This window comes from Petromyzon marinus, chromosome 28 (genome assembly GCF_048934315.1).
Source record: "Petromyzon marinus isolate PM22_M1 ecotype Great Lakes invasive population chromosome 28, UKy_Petmar_22M1.pri1.0, whole genome shotgun sequence".
In the NCBI taxonomy this organism is placed as follows: domain Eukaryota; kingdom Metazoa; phylum Chordata; class Hyperoartia; order Petromyzontiformes; family Petromyzontidae; genus Petromyzon; species Petromyzon marinus.
In genome coordinates this window covers 2,195,020-2,213,991 of record NC_133694.1, presented here as the reverse complement: position 1 = coordinate 2,213,991, position 18,972 = coordinate 2,195,020, and the positions used below count along the sequence as shown (strand labels likewise).

At 53.0% G+C, this 18,972-nt stretch overlaps 1 protein-coding gene across 1 annotated transcript; it reads right to left on the bottom strand.

Moving 5' to 3' along the window:
- Positions 1–1,012: 1,012 nt before the first annotated feature.
- ALDH4A1 (aldehyde dehydrogenase 4 family member A1) lies at positions 1,013–18,660 on the bottom strand. The gene is made up of 15 exons (XM_032962115.2): positions 18,523–18,660; positions 14,545–14,647; positions 13,728–13,820; positions 12,671–12,718; positions 12,348–12,503; positions 11,757–11,906; positions 11,214–11,288; positions 6,977–7,164; positions 6,566–6,639; positions 5,981–6,177; positions 5,219–5,266; positions 3,911–4,063; positions 2,807–2,928; positions 2,245–2,363; positions 1,013–1,890 (listed from the first exon to the last, which is right to left on the bottom strand). Exons 1-15 carry the CDS (start codon positions 18,561–18,563, stop codon positions 1,772–1,774), a joined length of 1,686 nt encoding a protein of 561 aa, XP_032818006.2. The 5' UTR covers positions 18,564–18,660; the 3' UTR covers positions 1,013–1,771.
- Positions 18,661–18,972: the final 312 nt, after the last annotated feature.

The following is an 18,972-nucleotide window of genomic DNA, read 5'->3' as shown; positions in this document are numbered from 1 at the left end:
AAGTACTGTATGTGAATAATAGAAATAACATGAATAGTATCAAGAATTATGTAATATGAATACAATCATATGACAGGTATCAGCAATATTAAACCCGAATAACAGGCATAACGAACAACGGAAAAATATATGAATCTAATGAAATATTAACAGTGAATCGTAGTCTACGAACTATATTTAGTACCTGTAAGAAAAAAAATTGGGGGGCATGGCAGTAGCTTGGTAAAGATGCCAACATTGGCTGAATGTTGGCATGTTGGCACGTTCACTTTGAGGGTACCCTGCCAGCCTCCTCACACGTGTCTGCAGTCATGGCATCTTCTTCTTGACTAAAATCCACATGGGTTTTTTGGCGCATTATATTTGTAACTCATCTTCATCACAAACCACGTACACACCCGTCAACCCCTGATCAGTGCCCTACCTTATTACAGACCAGTTCAGACCTTATTGGTTACCCCGTGCCCTTATAAATCTCAACGTTCATCCTACGAAGTCTCATCACAAGGCAGACACACACACATAGACAAAACATGTTTTTGCCCATATTGAAACAGCTGTACGCTGTATGGACCTGAAAACTCAATTTCCCTGTACAAGAATACGGGTAAAAACGTATGGGTTGACAGGTATCCGTACTGATCTGTCCAAATGGTTTTGTTATGTGAAACCCTTCGCCACCTGACATGGCCAAATACATTCAATTTATCACGAGTGCAAGCGTTTAACGTGCCAAATATCGTTTCGGTTCACTGGCAAGTTGAACATTTCTCACGATTTTCTTATGCTACTTCATGTTTCTTGTCGATCCTATTCTCAACAAGTTCGTAAACCAATTACGCCTCTTATAGGAACACATTTTCATGAGCTACTCGCAACAAATGCACGATGCACCTTATGAGGAAAATAAATGTGATTCATAGTTTATTTTGGGATCTTTTAGTCCAAAATAAACCATGAATCACATTGGTCGCAAAAGCCTACGTAGAAAATTCAACGAGTCACTCAAATGTGTATTCAAAATCGGTGTATTTTCTTTTGTATTAAAGCATTGCATTGTTTTGCTAAATCGACGCACATTAAAAACAAGGACATTAAAACAAGGCAGGATTCAAAGCGTTGCACTGCAGTTGCGTTTCAGCTCTCCTAAAACTTAAAACTCCATCGTTGCCGCCCTCCATCGCAGACACAGAGGCCATTTTTTATTCATTAAAAACATTTCTTTTCCAAACTCAAAGCTCGATTCTCTCCATTAATAAAACGAAGCTCTCTGTTTTTCAGTCAGCAAGGCAACGGTTAGGAAGAACGATGTGATACGATTTTTTTTCTTTTCGGGCCAACGTAAGGAAGTGCATAAGGCTCAGACACGATCGTGAGATTAAAAATATACTGATGAAGCTAAAAGTGCCAGGGGGTTCGCCATGTTCAGGGTAAGAGCCAATGTTTAAAATGCAATTGAGGTTTTCCACAGTTTCAAGTGATTGAGGTTTAAGGGATGGGTGTTAAAGGGTTAGAGGTTTAAGGGCTAGACGTTTCGGTGCTACAGATTTAGGGGCTGGAGGTGTGCTTATGGGCTAGAGTAAAAATCAAGTTGATTTGAAGCTTTCGTGACTGCAGGAATCCATACTCTTTGGTTCTTTCGGTAAAGTCACGTCACTACCTACGTGACTTTACGAAAAGAACTAAAGAGGATAAAAATCAAGTGTTTCTCCCGGGGAGGTGCTGGAAGAACGGGGTTGGTGTTTGACGTATCGTGCTGTGGGTTCGGGGGTTAGGACTTGGCCATGCTGGGGTAGCCCCACTGCGTCAGGGGCACGTGAGTTCGCTTGATGGCCTGTGGTGACGTCCAACGGGTGATGTACATGGGGCTCCCGGGCTTGTCATTCGTACCTGCAGTGGGACAAAAGGCAAAGATGCAGCTGACACGGACTAATTTGGATCCAAGTGCTTTTAGTGAGCACCTATGAAGGCCGGAACGACGCGCAGGTGAGGTTGCGCGGTGAGGTTGCGTGGCTGCCATATCTGTCGATGTGGTTGGTTGCTCGTTTCCGTGTATGCATGTTGCTCGTTGCCGTGTGTGCATGTGGCGAGTTGTGCGGTTGTGGCGGGGGGTGCCGGTTGCTGTGTGTAGTTGTGACGGGTCCGCTGGTTGCCGTGTGGACATCAACCAGGTGAAACGAAACTATTTATTTAATAAAAAATGAATACGAGATTCCTTGCACGCGTTCACGTGTTGCTGCTCACCGGAGGCGCGGGCTCCCCCGAAGGGTTGCTGCGCCACCACCGACCCCGTGCATTTGTCGTTGATGTAGAAATTCCCGGCCGAGTTCCTGAGAATAGCCGAGGCCTCCGACACCGCCGCCCTGGCAAGCACGTGACAAATTTGCACGCGGCACGCAGCATGTGGCACACAGCACACGGGGCACGGGGAATGGCGCGTGGTACATCGTAGTTGTTTTGCATGGGCTACCCATCCACCCATTATTCCGGATAATCGATCATTTGCTGTCTTAAGGCAAAGTGATTTCCTGCTCAAATGACCAGAGACGCTGCTCATCTCACGTTTATAGCCTTGAGCCAGTGATGAAAAATCCCACGTTTCTCAGGCAACTTTGCTACCTTGCAAAGTGGTACCCATTTTGTTGACCCCGTAGGGGTGATGGGCTGAGTATACCCCCAATCAGGATTTAGTTTTATGGAATGAAACCGGCTTGACCAGGAGAAAACCCAGGCAGAAGAGGAGTGTTACCACTGCACCACCCCTCCACTGTTCCCTATCCCTGCGAGTGTCCTCTGCGAGCCTTACTCATCCTGTGCGAACACGGCACCCGTGAGCCCGTAGGGAGATGTCTCGTTCACGAGCTGCAGTATCTGCTTGTACTCGTCATCCGGGTACACGTACACCGTCAGCACCGGCCCAAAGATCTCCTGCTCAGGCAGCAACAACAGGTAGGCAGCCCGCGGAGAAAGGTCAGGGTAAAATATGGGCTTTCACGAAGATCGTCGCAGGACCAGTCGCCTTGTCGAGACTGGGGGGGGGGGCAGGGGTAGGTCAATAATGCCTCTTCAGGCATCGAACGCTCTTCCTTCCACTTGAGCTATTCACTCTTAAATGATGTAGATTGAAAACTAATTCCTTTAGAACAGTTTTTTTTACGTTAAATTTGTTGTCCTCCCGCACCTCCAATTAGTTGGCTACGTACAGTGCGAAACAAGTTCAACATACACACATGCATATTATCAAAAACTTTTTACCTGTGGCACATCACAGGGAGGGGATTAGAGTCAAGGGCATAATGAATGGAAAAAGACAAAGGTACAGGAAAGGGAAGAGAGGAGAGAAAGCAAAGGATGCTGGGAAGGAAGTCCCCAAGATTTACAAATGGGCATGGCTCAAGATGGGGAGCTGGAAGAAAGAGGGAGCACCGGACAGCAGCAAGGGGAGGAGTGGGAGAGGGAATGACTGGGTCAAGATGTCGTGAATGAGAGGGGACAGAAGAGAGGGAGAGGGAAGGAAGGCACGGGCAGAAGTGAGCTGCACAGAGCAGTGTCTGTTTTCACAGTGGGTGGGGAGAGAGGAGGGATTCGGAGTGGGGGTGGCCACATAGAAGTCACGTGATTTACGGGAGGCTTGAGCTGATTTAGTGGTGATCAATTTGGCAGGGTCTCTATCGGGCAATTCCCGAAAAGAAACACAACTTTATAACATTTCATTCGTATGGGATCATCTTTATGAGGGCGATCGTGACTCCACGTTGCAGGCAGACACACAGACGGACGGACGGACAGACAAATGGACACAGGAACGAGATTCACATGTTCCACCTCGTTTGGAAAGCGTTAACAAATCGAAGGAATCGAAGATCAACCAGCGATACCCCGCCCGCTCTTCCCCCCTGCCATGCCGCACCTCCTCCATGATGCGGTCGTGGGGGTCGGTGGTCACCACAATGGTGGGCTCCACATAGAATCCCACGCGGTCATCGACGCCCCCGCCGGCCAGCACGCGCAGGCTACCTCCGGCCTTGGCGTGATCCAGGTACCGCTTGATTCGTGCAAACGCCTGGGGCAGGGCAGTGGGAAGGGCATTGTGTCAGGGCAGCAGGGGCATGTGTCAGGACAGCACGGGGAATGTGTCAGGGGGCAGCGAGGAGATTGTGTTAGGAGGCAGCACAGAGAATGTCAGGGCAGCGACGTGCGGATGTGGGCACGTGGGCACCCCCAATGGCATAGCGTGGTTGGCATGGGGTCTGGTTCAACTAATGAAATGATGAGGTAGCCACTCCCTGGCCAATTAGTCAACCCCCCCCCACTTGGTAGCAGTGACGGCTCGTGACATGTCCACTAGGTGGGGCTGTTGTGAGTGACCTCTGAAAATATATATAACTGTTTTATCTACGAACGGTAGGCATTTATAAACAATACGCAACCAAACAACAGAGTACTCAAATGTTGTTCCCATGACCCTCAAAAGTCCACACTACACAACCCCCTTTGACACTGCCAAAAGCTGAAAGAACAATTATAGATCAGCTGACACGACTCAACAAATTAGTCAAGGCAACCAAGATACCGCATACTGTAGAATAACAGCCACATAGCGTAGTACACCTACCTACGACATTAATAGAATGTACAAAGGCCTACTATTTACTTTACCTTTCATTAGAGCTTGTTTCATTGTGGTCACTGTTTCCTCCTAGAGCGTGTAGGCCGTGACCTGCTATATTTTCACAGTGCAACCTAGTGTTGTGACATAGTAATTACAGCCATGGGTAACTTTTTCACCGCCCTGAATGGGTCTCAAGCGGCGTGGCAAAAATGCGACGCTAATCGTAAAGGAAGGGATATCTTTCACTCGGACTCCTTCACAGCCGCCCCGAGACCTCCCCGAGGCACAAATCAGACTCTGGTGTTGCAGTGGTTTCTAATATGAACTTAAAATGTTATCTACATTAGCAAATTCACGTTCAAATAATCATATTTAACAAAAAAATTTAAACACAACAAAACAATTTATAGAAAAGTATTTTTACTCGAAAAATAATTTCTCATCTCCAGCTGCTTGGTGGAACGGCGCCCCAAGACCCTCTAGTGAAGGAACCGCGCCTGCTTGGTAGCCGAGAGCTGGGTTCCTACATCCGATGGGCGCTGGTGCAATTGCACACTCGATAGCTACACTGCGGACTGCTTCGCTCGAGGCTAAGCGGTTACACACCTTGTCATCGATGACGGCCGAAAAAAACGTCTCAAAGTCCTCCACCGGCTTGAAGCAGGAGACACAAAGACACGCACACACACACACGTGCGTTGAACGTTGACACATGGCGGTGGCGACGCTGCACCTGGCTGCCTGCAATCCAGCGCTGTGGAGGTAGCAACGAGAATTGGTGGATCACCGCACACACAGATGTTGTTGTGAAACTCCCTTCCCGTGGGCGTGATGGACGTGCTTTATCATGGCTCGCCAGGAGAAGGCGGAACAAGTGGACTAATCTCCATCTCTTTCCATTTGTACGGGGATAAAAGGTTATGCCCCTCGAATGTATGTATTTTCTCCGGGAGCTCTGGTTTCCTTGCCATCCATAAACAACTCATACATTGGCTGAAAACATCTTTAAAAAAAACAATGTAGCGGTAGGACCCTCCTGAAAAGAGTCCTGGGACTCCAGGAATTCCTGGTTAAATGAAGAATTTTACAAACCTGGCAGAGTGACACCATCACAACCCAGCGTGCCGCACGCGAACGTTCAACACACACTGCCTGCGCATGTACGTTCCCCACTTCATAAGGTGCACGTCTCCGTATGCGCGGCGCATATACGTGACGATGATTTGAACCGGTTCTGGGCCTTCCCTCGGGTCGATTCAGACTAAAATGAGTACCTGGTACGACGTGTAAAAAGACACATCGCCACTGACGGGAAACAAACGTGGCCGAGCGGGGCGCTCGCTGCCCTGCTGTAGGGTTTGTACGTACGTTGCCCACTTTGATCCACGCGTGGGCCTCCAGGAGGCCGGCCTCCACCTGTGGCCAGAGCGACGCGGCGATGTACGCTCGTGAGCACGCCGAGCATTTCTGCCCGCCGTATTCGAAGGCGGCGCGCACCGTTCCCGCCACCACTGAGCTCACGTCCGCTGACGGGTGAACCACGTGGTAGTTCTTGCCGCCGCACTCTGCAAAACGGAACGAGGAGACGCGCATACGGGGAGACACGTGGCGTGCATCCCGGTTACGCGAGGAAAAACCTTTTGTGACGATCTTCGACGAATTTTACGATCGCGCGCGCGGGGAGCTGAATTATGACACGAGCGACAGCTGTGGTGGTGCACGATGGACGACGATGATGACGGTGACGACGCACGTCATCGAAGGCCGTGCCCCGCCAAACCGAGTGTGGCGGCGATTCTGAGGATGAGGCCGCTGCGGTCTGCATACGATGAAGCTGCTGCCTGGCTCGGCGCAAACGTGACCTGACAAGCGCGCGCTCCACCGCCCCGCGACGACGCGACCCGACGCACTCCACCGCCCCGCGACCGGACGCCACGCCGCGTCGTCCGTTACCGCCGGCCAGCTTGGGGAACGTGCGGTAGACGTCCAGGTTGTCGGCCACCTGCTTCCATAGCCGCTTGAACGTGCTGCGTGTGAGAGGGACGAGAGAGCGGGAACATGGAAATTGACATTCGCTAGGCAGTCCCAGTTGAGTCCTGTACTGCAAAGAATGGTACATGAGGGGGCGGTGAGGTCACACCATGCCCGGCCACCTTTGTCTCCCGAGTGCTAATATTTACAAGTACTAGTTTAAGACTGACTCGACCCAAGAGAGGCCCAGGACCGGATCAGATATTCGCAACCATTTTTCGTCGTGAGCGGGAATCGAACCCGGATCGCCGCATTCATAGTGCAGCGCGCTAACCGCAGCACGCTAACCGCTCTCCACAAAGACGCACGCACGGACACACACGAAGCACTCACGGCACACTGCCGGTGAAGTTGATGCCGGCGAGGTGCGGCGACGCGGTGACGCTGTCTCCGAACGTGGGGCCATCGGCCGGCACGAATTGGATGACGTTTGGCGGGAGGCCGCTCTCCAGCAGCGTGCGGTAGATCACCCAACTGGCGCTCAGCGCTGTGTCGCTCGGCTTCCACAAAACCACGTTACCCTGAGGGGGGGGGGGGGCAGGTGTGGGGGGGGGGCGGATGGGAAAAGGGTGGTAGGAGAGGGAGGGACACGACATGAAGGGCTCGGTTTGTTATTTAAGGGCTGCGTGTTGGGTTCGGGTTACTGTTAGTGCTACAGCTAATGTTAAGCTCTCGTGCTAGGGTTAGCATTAGGATTAGTGGTGGGTTACGATTATGGCTAGAGTTAGGCTTGCAGCTAGTGCTAGGGTTAGCATTAGAACTAGGGTTAGCATGAGTGCTAAGTTTGAAATTGGAGTGCTAGGGTTAGGATTGGGGCAAGAGCTGGGATTAGCCTGAGTGCTGGGTTAGGCTCACGGCTAGGAACAGGCCGAGAGCTCGGCAAGGAGTAACAACAACAAACGCCATTCGCCACTAAGTGGCGGTGACGTCACCACGACGCTTGTGCCAGGCTATGTGCACCCTGAGGCCACGTAAAGTGTCGAACGCTCGCTGGCAGGAGGTCACGGGGTAGACCCAGGTGCCACGGGTCGACTGACTGAGATGACTGGCTGATGCACCACCTGTGCCCCCTACTGTGCCAACCCGCTGTGCTTTAGCCACCCGGCGCTCCGCTCGTTGTTCTGAGCGTCGCTCCTCCGCCCTCCGTTGTTGTTGGAGGGCGACTACCTCCAACTGCTCAGTAGCGTCCTTCACGAGCCTCCTCCACAGAGGCCGATCTTGACACCGCTGGTACCAGTCATCGGCAAGTCCACTCAGCTCCACGTCCTCCTGTACCACATCACTCAATCTCTTCTCTAGCCGGTGCCGTGCCCGCTTAGCCCCCTCAATCCGGCCGAACAAAAGCTGTTTCAGCAGGCGGTGGCTGGGCATGCGGGCTACATGACCCAGCCATCGCAGCCTTCCCTGCCGGAGGAGCTCACCGATGGGACCTTGCCCAGATCTTTCAAGGATTTGTGAGCTCCTCACACAATCCAGTCTGGTTAAACCCAGGATGGATCGTAGGCAGGCCAGCCTAAATGTTTCTAACCGGCGAAGATGTTCCATTAGGGGGGTCCACGTTTCCCAAGCGTAGAGAAGGGAGGGAATGACCGTGGCCGAGAAGACCTGAAGCTTAGTGCGGAGCGACAGACCAGGTAGCTTCCACACAGCGTTACGCAACCGATGAAAAGATATTGCCGCTCAACTGATTCGGAGTGAGACCTCTGCTGTTAAACTGGAGCCAGTCATAAGCACACTGCCCAGGTATGGGAAACTCTCCACTCTCTCCACAACTGCCCCATCACCGATTGGGAGTTGTGGGGGTGGAGTGTCCAATGGTACAAAATACCCAGGCAGGTGTTTAGTTTTGGTGGGGCTGATGGTAAGGCCCCACCTCTTAGTGGCACGCTCCAGTCTCAGCAGCAGCGTCTCCATCTCCTCCTCTGAATGAGCAGCTATTACCAAATCATCAGCATACATAACGTGGTTGAGCAATAGGGAGCCATCCCTTGACCGCACCCGGGCGTCGATCAGCCTCCCATTATATCTGTACCATATGGAGATTCCCCCGGTACAGCTATTGCAGGCTTCACGAACTACGTGGTCAAAATATATGTTAAATAATGTGGGAGCCAGAGGACATCCCTGTCGCACCCCAAGGTTAACAGGGAATGGCTCTGACTCCCGGCCACGTAGTTTTACCCGGGCCCGCTCACCACCATGAAGGTCCTTAATGATCGTGAGCAGAGGGTCAGGTACTCCAAAAGCAAGAAGAACAACCCAGAGCCCAGGCCTACTGATGGTATCATAGGCCTTGACCAGGTCAATAAAGCAGAGATGTAGGTCTTGTTGGAATTCCCTACACCTCTGCTGTAGCAGACGGACAGAAAATATGGCATCTGTGCAGGACCGCCCTTTCCTGAAACCGCATTGGGGCTCCGCAAACCTCTCCTCAGCGTGCCTGGCAAGGCGATGCTGAATAATCCTTGCCAGGACCTTTCCCGGCACACTGAGGAGTGAGATGCCCTTGTAGTTGTTACAGTCTGTGCGGTCCCCCTTCTTAAAAAGGGGGACCACCAGGGCAGCCTTCCAATCCTGCGGAACCCGTCCAGTGGTCCAGACTGTTGTTATGATGTCATATAGGGCAGTCTGTGCACAAACGCCGCCCTCCCTCAGCATTTCGCTTGGGAGATCATCTCTGCCCGCTGCCTTTCCTGGTCTTAGACTCCGGATCGCCTTCAGTACTTCCTCAACAGATGGCACCTCAGCCAGCCACTCACAGGGGGTGACTTCTTCCAATATTTGAGGCACCGCAGCCTCAGCAGGGTCATCCTCAATTTGTGCCACAATGTTTTCCTGGCTGAGGGATTTTCCCTCCCCCAGGACCTCACAGAAATGCTCAGCAAATCTGCCAACCTGTTCCAGGGGGTCGGAGATTGGGTCACCGTTTTTTCCCCTAATGATGATAATAGGTGTGGCGCTGCAGGTTACTTTTTTGATGGAGTTAAATAGAGATTTGTGATCACGGGCCACTGAGGCAGACTCCATCTCCTCAGCAACCTGCGACCACCACCCATCCTTGCAGCGCCTCACGGCTCTCCGAACCTCCGAGCGAAGGCTGCGGTAAGCCTCCTCATTCTCTGACGTTGGATTCTGTAGCCGATTACAGTGGGCCTGTCGCTTTTTCTCAACCATCCTGAACACCTCCTCTGTCAGCCAGGGTCTCTGGGGAGGTGTGGACCGTGTACCCAAAGCAGCCATTGCAGCTGCATGAGTCACAGTCCTAAACCTCGCCCATTTACCCTCGACATCAGGAGGAGTCGGGGACGATGCCAATCCCAGCCGCAAGCGATGATGAAATTCTTGCTTGCAACTTTCATCAGATAACTGAGACCAGGCCACTTTAGGTTGGAATGGGGTCCTGGGTGTACACCCACCACCGGAGTAGAAGAATGGCAGGCGCATCTTACAGATGACTAGTCGATGGTCAGAGGGCAGATCAGCTCCATGGTAGATCCTGGTGTCAAGGACATGGGCTCGCATCCGCTGGTCCGTCACTATGTAGTCCAGCAGATGTTCTTGCTTGGACCCGGCATGCATCCATGATGTTGTGTGGATGCGCCGATGCCGGAACAGCGTGTTGGTAATTACAAGCCCATGGGCTGCACAAAAATCTAGCAGCCTCCTACCGTTGTTATTGAGCTGATCTGGCCCATGCCCTCCAATCACTCCAGACCAGGTGCCAGTATCATGACCAACTCGGGCATTGAAGTCACCCAACATGATGACTCTATCCCGAGGGGCCACTTTAGCCAGCACCTGTGACAGGAGGTCATAGAAGGCATCTGACTCATCGGCTTTGCCTGCATCCCTCCACGGATGTTCATCTTCGGTGGGGGCATAAGTAACCACGACTACAATTCCTCGCCTCCGGTTGATGGGAAGGCGAGCCCAAAGTAGCCTGGGACTTACAGCTTCCCACACCTCACCGCCACGCTCCCACGCCCCCTTCATTCTTTTGTTCAAAAGAAGAGCCACACCCTGTTGTTTGGCAGTCTGCTGCCCCGAGTAGAGGACTGTCCACCCCTCATGGTGGCAGGAGCCAGAGCTGGTCCAGCGGACCTCCTGAATGCCACACAGATCCAGGCGGTACCGGTCCAGCTCCCGAGGAGTGGCAGCCTCTCCTCCGCAGTGAGCGTTCGAACATTCCACGTGGCCACAAGTCCGGCAAAACAACCCCCTACCTCCTCGCGGTGCCGGACGGGCAACTCTGTCGTGGACAGTGCTGTGGGGGGAGGTCCAATTTTGATTGGCTCCTCCCTTATGGCATATGTGTCCACCACAGGGGCTAAATGGGGGCTCTGGACGGGTGCGAGGGGCTGGTAACCCCTCCACCTTCAATTAATTACCACTAAACCACGAGTTAAACTGAAATATGTAACTAATAAGCTTGTGCCGAAGGCCCCGGGGGGCCAGGCGTTTATGACGTCTCCTGGCCAAACCCCAATTGGCGGAGCCAGGAGATTGAATATCTACCCTCGGGGCTCCTCCAGAAACAACGAAAAGGCAAGGAGTAAGAGGGGGGTCTCACCATCATAGCCGGCGTTCCTGCCAGGTTCCCCCCGATCGCCGTGAAGTTGAATGGAGAAACAGCCGCCACAAACCCCTGGAGCACAACCCACACGGCAAGCACAACTCTTACCCTTCCGCCGCACCTCCGATTACCACGGTTGGCTATGTACAATGCGAAAGAAGTTCAACATACATACATACATGACAATTACACAACGATACGTATGATGATGATGACGATGACGACGACGACGATGATGATGATGATGACAATCATCATCATGATCATCATCATGATTATGGGGCGGGGGATGGGAATGGATGACAGGGGGTGAAGGATGGTGGGGAGGTGTTGGGGGTGAGTGATGGGGGTTAGGGGAAGGTGTGGGGTGGGGAGTAATGGGGGTTGGGGAATGGTGGAGTGAAGAATGGGGGATGGCGGGAGGGGGAGGGGAATGAGTGAGAGATGGTGGCGTTGAGGAGTGTCAGGCGATGGGGGGGAAATTGTGGGGAAATGAGTGATGGGGGGAAGGGGTGGGGAGTGGGGGGGCAGGATGGTCACCTCGAGCCCGCGGTAGCTGAGCGAGTTGGTGCTCTCCGCGGTGCTGAGAGGCTGCTGGTGCTGCAGCTCCAGCGCGTATTTGGCGTTGAAGCGGAAGAAGTCGATGAGTTCGGCTGCCGCGTCGATCTCCGCCTGGATCGCCGTCTTCCCCTGCAGATGCACGGCGCCCATTCGGGTCCCAAACCCAAGGCCTTGGGGTCTCGGGGATAAAAATCCGGGGTCTCGGGAACCAACCCGGAGACTTGGGGACCAACCTAAAGACCAACCCGGGGATCAATTCGGGGCAATGGGGACCAACCCAGGAACTCGGGGGACCAAACCGAAGACTCGGGGACCAACCTGGGGCCTCGGGGACCAACCTGGGGACCAACCCCAGGATCAACTCGGGGCATTGGGGGCCAACCTAGGAACTCGGGGATTAAACCGGGAACTCGGGGACCAACTTGGGGGCTCAGGGCCCAACCTGGGGCCCAACCCGGGGACCAACTCGGGGCATTAGGGACCAACCCAGGAACTCGGAGACCAACCCTGGGATCAACCCGGGGACTAACCCTGGAACTTGAGAACCCACGTTCAGAGCTTCTGCCTTACCTGTCCCACCATCGTCTTGGCCAGGATTTCGGCGCGCTTGGGCCCGCTCAGCAGGTCAGCCGCCTTGAAGAAGACCTGGGCACGGTCCGACACGGGGCGCGCCTCCCACTCGGTCCGTGCCGACATCGCCGCCTCTATCGCCCGCTCAATCAGCTCCTGTCAGCGCCGACGGGGAAGGGGGTAGTGGGAAGGAGGGTGGGGGGAAGGCAGCGGTCAGCGAACCCTCACACTCCATCGCAACGTTAGCGGTCAAACACGGTTGACGGTTAGGGCAGCCGCAATATAATTATTTTCCGAGAAGACCGCGGAGTGGCGGCACTCACCTTGTCGGCGTAGCAGAACTTGGCCACCTTGTGGTAGTGGTTGAATGGCTGGAACGGCAAATGGGCAAGCGGGGGTTAGCGGCAAGCGAGAGGGTGGGGGGAGACGCCTACGAGGATTCCAGCCTAAGCTGACGTAAGTTAACTCGAGTCAAGGTGGCTCATTACCATAATCATGAGACATGCTCTGTCAGCAGCTGGGTGAAGGCCTTCCTACCGAGTGTAGGTCTGTGATGTCACATTTCGGGGGGCTGTTCTCGGACACAGGGTGATGTAACTGCTCGCTGCAAGGGTTACCAACATATTTTTATTCCCCCACGTTCTCCTACCCAAACCTGCTTTCAGAATGCGACGCTTTGTAGTATAATTTGGGGAAAAATAATTGTGGAAGAAATTACACAAATAAACGACCATCAGTAAAACAAGTGGCACGTGGCTCAGCGGTAGACAGCGAGCGGCTCGCAATAGGGAAAAATAATTGTGGAAGAAATTACACAAATAAACGACCATCAGTAAAACAAGTGGCACGTGGCTCAGCGGTAGACAGCGAGCGGCTCGCAATCGAAAGGTCGCGAGTTCAGCTCATTGGGAAATCATTCCTCCTCTGGGGTTGACAAAATGAGTACCACTTGTGGCAGAGTCAACAGTGGTGGTTGTCCTACATATAAACTCGTCCCCATCACAGAGATGTGGAATCTCCACCACTGCCTCAAGGGTGTCAATTCTAGATTTGAAGCTTTCGTGACTGCAAGGATCCATACTCTTTGGTTCTATTCGGTAAAGTCACGTTGTTTTATTTTTTACCTACGTGACTTTACCGAATCGAAGCAAAGAGTAAGGGTGTCAATGTTCAATGCTCATTTGAGCAAGGACGTCGCTTTGACCCTTGCCTCGGTGTCCATCCAGGAACGCCTTCACTGAGCTTCAAGGTTACAATTCAAAAAATCACATCGCGATTCTGGGCCAAAGATCGTCAGGCTGCATGAGTGAGATCGCCCCCAACCCCAGCTCCCACCCACGGGCCCCCCACAGCCCCCCACGGGCCCCCCACTATCCTCACGCTGAGCTGGTGGCGCACGTCCTTGGTCCACACGTGCTGCCCTCCGACCACACATGGGATCTCCTCCGTCTTCCCCTTGAGGGCAGCCAGGGCCTAGTGGGGGCAGCACGCAGCGGAACCACAACCAGGGTCGATCACAGCCGTCATTTCCTTTCAGTCAAGCGGCCAGCAACAAGCAGCACTGTTATTATCCCATTCTGATGACGTACGTGTACATCATCAAAATGAAACCAGAAGCAAAACTAAAACAAAATAACTTTATCGGTACCGAGGCTCCCACAGAACTATGCGGGAGGGCGTGTGGCACAGCTTGGCGCTAGCTATCATAGTGCAGCCGTGTCGCTCCGGGTTCTCTGCGGCCAGCGCTATTCAAGTGGTAATCGCCAAGAGTAAACACGTTACTTTAATTCAGCAAGGTTATTGTAAACAAATGACAAAGGAAACGATGATAATGATGGGAGGAGGGAAATCCCAAGTGAAGCAGTGAGAGGGAAGCAGCAGAAAAAGAAGTGAGGTGACCTACAGTGTGGTGAGTTGTTGTGACCAGCAGTGTGGTAATTGAACACACCGTGGGTGAGTAACAGAACTGATAATCGGTAGACGAACCGATTACTTAATTAATCGGATTACGGCCCAGCTTCTAAGAGACACTGTAAACAGGCAGGACGACAGCCAGGTCTCGTATCACAGTGTCTATATCCTGCGGCGAAAGTATTTGTTCACCAGAAGAGTGGCGTTCGTTTAATTCACTCAGTCGAGCAATCGCTGACTTCGACAATCGGAGATAGCCCGGCGCTTGGCCGTGATCGCCGCTCACCTTCTGCAGGGCCTGTCTCTCGGGGCTGCCCGGCGCGTACTCCAGGATAGGTTCATTCTGGACGTCCGGCACGGCGCAGTGGTGCCCGCGCACCAACCACGATCTGGCGCGCACGAACAGAATCAGAAGTTTATTTCGCGAGTAAAGCCAACTGGGCCACGCTGATCATTTTTCTCAAGTGCAAGTCACCCGGCCGACAACAGCGGCAGCAGAGTTGCAAATTACCAGTTGTGCATGCATTAAAACAAATTAGAATTGTTACGTAAAAAGAAAATCGAGGAGTGGTGGCGCAGTGGTTACAGCAATGAGCAAGGAAATGCAGCAGGGCCAAGTTTGGTTCTCGCTCACAGCCAACAGTGGCGAACATATGAACCGGTCCTAGGCCTCCCCTGAGTCGACTCGGCTTTAAATGAGTATCATCTCGTGCCACGTCTAAACAGCAGCGCCGGGGACACACCCCTCCTCTGGGTTCATCACAGGTTTGCGCCCGTGATGAAGTGTCACTGGCGTTGGCCAAACGCCAGTCTGTGTAGCAGCAACCACCTAAAACAAGAGACTTCAGACTCGGAGTGACTTGCCTGGGTGGAAACAAGTGATTATTATTTTTCGTAGGATCCTGTGATTGCATCCGATGGCAATATGCTCAGGAGCTCGATGGCAATGTGGAGGTCTGCTGGCCGCGAGAGGGCTTCAGGAGAGAGTTCGTGGTGTTTTGCTGTTCCTCCTCCGTTGAAGGTGATTCGGAGGGTGATGTAACTCAAAATATAAACACACACAGTGTAACCGGCGTTGGCCAAAACATGCCCAATGGTACAAACCCAAACTGAAAATGACTTTATTGGGATGACACGCACAGCAAAATCGCCCCTTACTGCGAAAACCTGGCAGGGCCCTCGTGAAAAAGGGGCTTGAGACTCAGTGAGGCTCTTCTGGGTAAAGTAGTACAGCAGTAGAGTAATACTAATAAATTATGATTACACCATTTTCATGACGAGATTACTTAATTTGTGGAACCGTCGCACTGCGAGTTTGCGCAGCGTTATGAAGGCCTCAAGCTGTTGACTATTACACCAGACTAGAGGCAGATTATTGACGGAGTTAATCGCAGACGGTGATGCAACATCTGAAGAACACCCCAGTGGGGTGCGGAATGTGGGGGGGGGGGTCTTTGAGCAGAGAGGGTGCTTCCAGAGTGTCACAACTCCAGCCACGTGCGTGCAGGATGGTCCAGATGTCTTGTGACTCCCAATTAATTGACCCATATTATTTGAAAACCCATAACACTGATGTCCTGACGCTCCAAGAAACACACGTCTTGAATGCCATACATGCCAGTCGCTACCACCACCAACTGACCCCAAACATGTATTTTTGCTTTGCATATTCAGTTATGTTTTATATGAACGTTATATTAAAAAACATTACGTTTTAGAGATTTAAATGGAGGTCACTAGACATCTGGATCACTCTGTGCCAAGGGCGGTGTTCTCGCGCGATCATGCTGGCTCCTACCCAGGTCCTTCAACACATTCCAGATCCTTCCACAGCCCCCCCCCCCCCCGCGGTGGCCAATATTGCACGCATAGCTGCCAACCCATACGCTCTACCCGTATTCTTGTACAGGGAAAGTGAGTTTTCAGGTGCGTGTCTAAATACGGGCGAAAAAAAGTGTTTTTGTCTATTTGTGTTTCCCCCTTGTGATGGGACTTTGTAGGATGATGGTTGAGATTTAAAAGGGCACGGGGTGACCAGTAAGGTCTGAATTGGTCTGTAATAAGGTAGGGCACTGATAAGGGGTTGACAGGTATGTGCACGTGGGGGGTCACGTTGTTTTGAATATTCTTAGGACAAAGAACAAACTCGAACGCAGCATAAGCAGCTTCACGACAAGACAGAACAGGCCCGTCTCAAACATCGCACCTCCAATCAGCACGGTTGGCTACGTAGGGTGCGAAAGAAGTTCAACATACGTGTACACGCAAACAATTCTCGTTTGGCCCGATGGCAAATTAAAATCCCCAATTCAGAATCCATCTCCATATATAGGAAAGGCAAAGTTGTGATTATGTGTGTCTGTTCAAAATGTTTAGCGTACTTCCCGACATGCAACAAACTTGAAATTTGCCATGTGGGTACTTTCCAGACTGTACACCATGCAAACATTATAAAATAAACTTTTATGGGAGGGGGAGCTCAATTTTGCACGGCAAGTGAACTGTGACGTCAAATCTGTCATGTGACCCGTGCATGTGGAAGCGTAACGCATTGTAGTGGTTGGCGCGCTGTGTATGTGTGTCTGTCTGTGTGTCTGTGTGTGTGTCTGTCTGTCTGTGTGTCTGTCTGTGTGTCTGTGTGTGTGTCTGTGTGTCTGTCTGTGTGTGTCTGTGTGTGTGTCTGTGTGTGTGTCTGTGTGTGTGTCGTGTGTGTGGAAGCGTAACACAGTGTAGTGGTTAGCGCGCTGTGTATGTGTGTGTCTGTATGTGTGTGTGTCTGTGTGTGTGTCTGTGTCTGTCTGTGTGTGTGTGGAAGCGTAACGCATTGTAGTGTATTGGTTATCGCGCTGCGCTACGAACCCGGCGAGCCGAGTTCGATTCCCGCTCACGGCCACCACTGGTGACGATTATTTGAACCGGTCCTGGGCCTCCCCTAGGTCGACTCAGCCTCAAACGAGTAACTGGTGTAGTGTGTCAACATCGCCACTGGGGAGACAAAGGCGGCCGGGCGTGGTGGATCCAAGTCCCAGGCGAAGCCGGGAAGTAAAGCTAGTGCATTATAAAACATCAACTCAGTACCAATAGATGGTGCTAGCACTTGATAGGACTGCAAGTCTGGAGTACGTTGCCGGGTTTAATCCATCCTGGTACAGTAATTATTATCATCGGTCACAGAGCTTGGTGTAGCAGTCACCGCTTGTCTACAAAATCCTCCTTGGATTCGCCCTGCCTACCTCTCCCCTCTCATCTCACTCCGCTCCACTCACTCTCCTACCTCTCATCTCACTCCCCTCCCCTCCATAAACTCTCCCCTCTTATCTCACTCCACACTCTCCTACCTCTCATCTCACTCCACTCCCCTCCACTCACTCTCCCACCTCTCATCTCACTCCACTCCCCTCCACTCACTCTCCTACCTCTCATCTCACTCCACTCCCCTCCACTCAGTCCCCTATTCACCGTGTCTTGTTCACAGTCCCCTGTTCACAGTGCCTTGTTCACATTGTCTTGTTCACGCGCCAGCAGTAACTTGTTGAGCAGCTCCGGGGGGCAAGGCATCTTCTTCATGCCTTTGCCAGATGACTGACAAAGTAATTCTCTGCTGGCAAAGGACGCTGCTCACAATGGCCGCGTCAGATACACTGAGCCTGCACTTCTAATGACCTGGGTTCGAACCAGGGTTTCGCGCACGTGGGCGATCAAATCCGCCGGCTGGCTGCGAAATACACCCCAGGGCTCGGGTCCCCATAGAGAGGTCCGGGTCCCCATAGGGGGGTCCGGGTCCCCATAGGGGGGTCCGGGTCCCCATAGGGGGGTCCGGGTCCCCCCCCCCCCCTAAGCGATGAAGCACGGTTGGCTGCGTACGGCGCGAAAGAAGTTAAACATACAGGGAACCTGGCAGTAGCAGGGGTGCAGTGGGATCTCACCTCCCCGCTGTGTGTATGTGTGTGTAATGATTGGCCACTGCCCCTAACGTCTCCTATGATTTTTTTGTATAAGGCCACAACACTGCTCCTGCCCTCACTGCCCCCTACCACCCCACTGCCGCCCAGTGGCCCATACTTTACCCGCAATGCCCCCCCAATCCCCTTGCTCCACGCCAGTGTCCTTTTGCCACTCTCCACTGCCCTCTACACCTCACCACTGCACCATTACCTCTATACACTGCCCCCCCCCCCACCGCCGCTGCTCGGTCCCTACCCCCAACTGCCCCCCACGCTGCCCCCCACGCTGCCCCCACGCTGTCCCCCACGCTGCCCCGTACCTGGTGGCTGTGGGGCGACAGAGGCGGACGATTGAGTTCATTGCTGCTGAAGGCAGCTGATGCTGGACGAGACCACGATGCCAGGGATTGCAAGGGGGGGGGTGGTGGCGGGGGTGGTGTCCAACACGCCGACCTCCCGCCGCCCACGTTGCCGGATTGGTCGAGCCCACGATGTCACGAGTGCGGCCATCTTGGTGCGGGAAGCCCGAGGGCCGCTCACACGGAGCGGATGGACCGCGACATCACCGAAAGCGCTCGGATTGCCCGCCCCTGAGTAAGATGGCTGCTAAGGCACCCCCCCCACCCACCGGTGTTGTGACGTCACGAGAATCTCGCCCCGGAGTAAGATGGCTGCCAAGATACCCCCCCCCCACACGCCGAGTACCGATGGACGAATCACATACATGGGGGCGCGAAACAACCGACCAATGGGATTGGGAGGACGTCGCC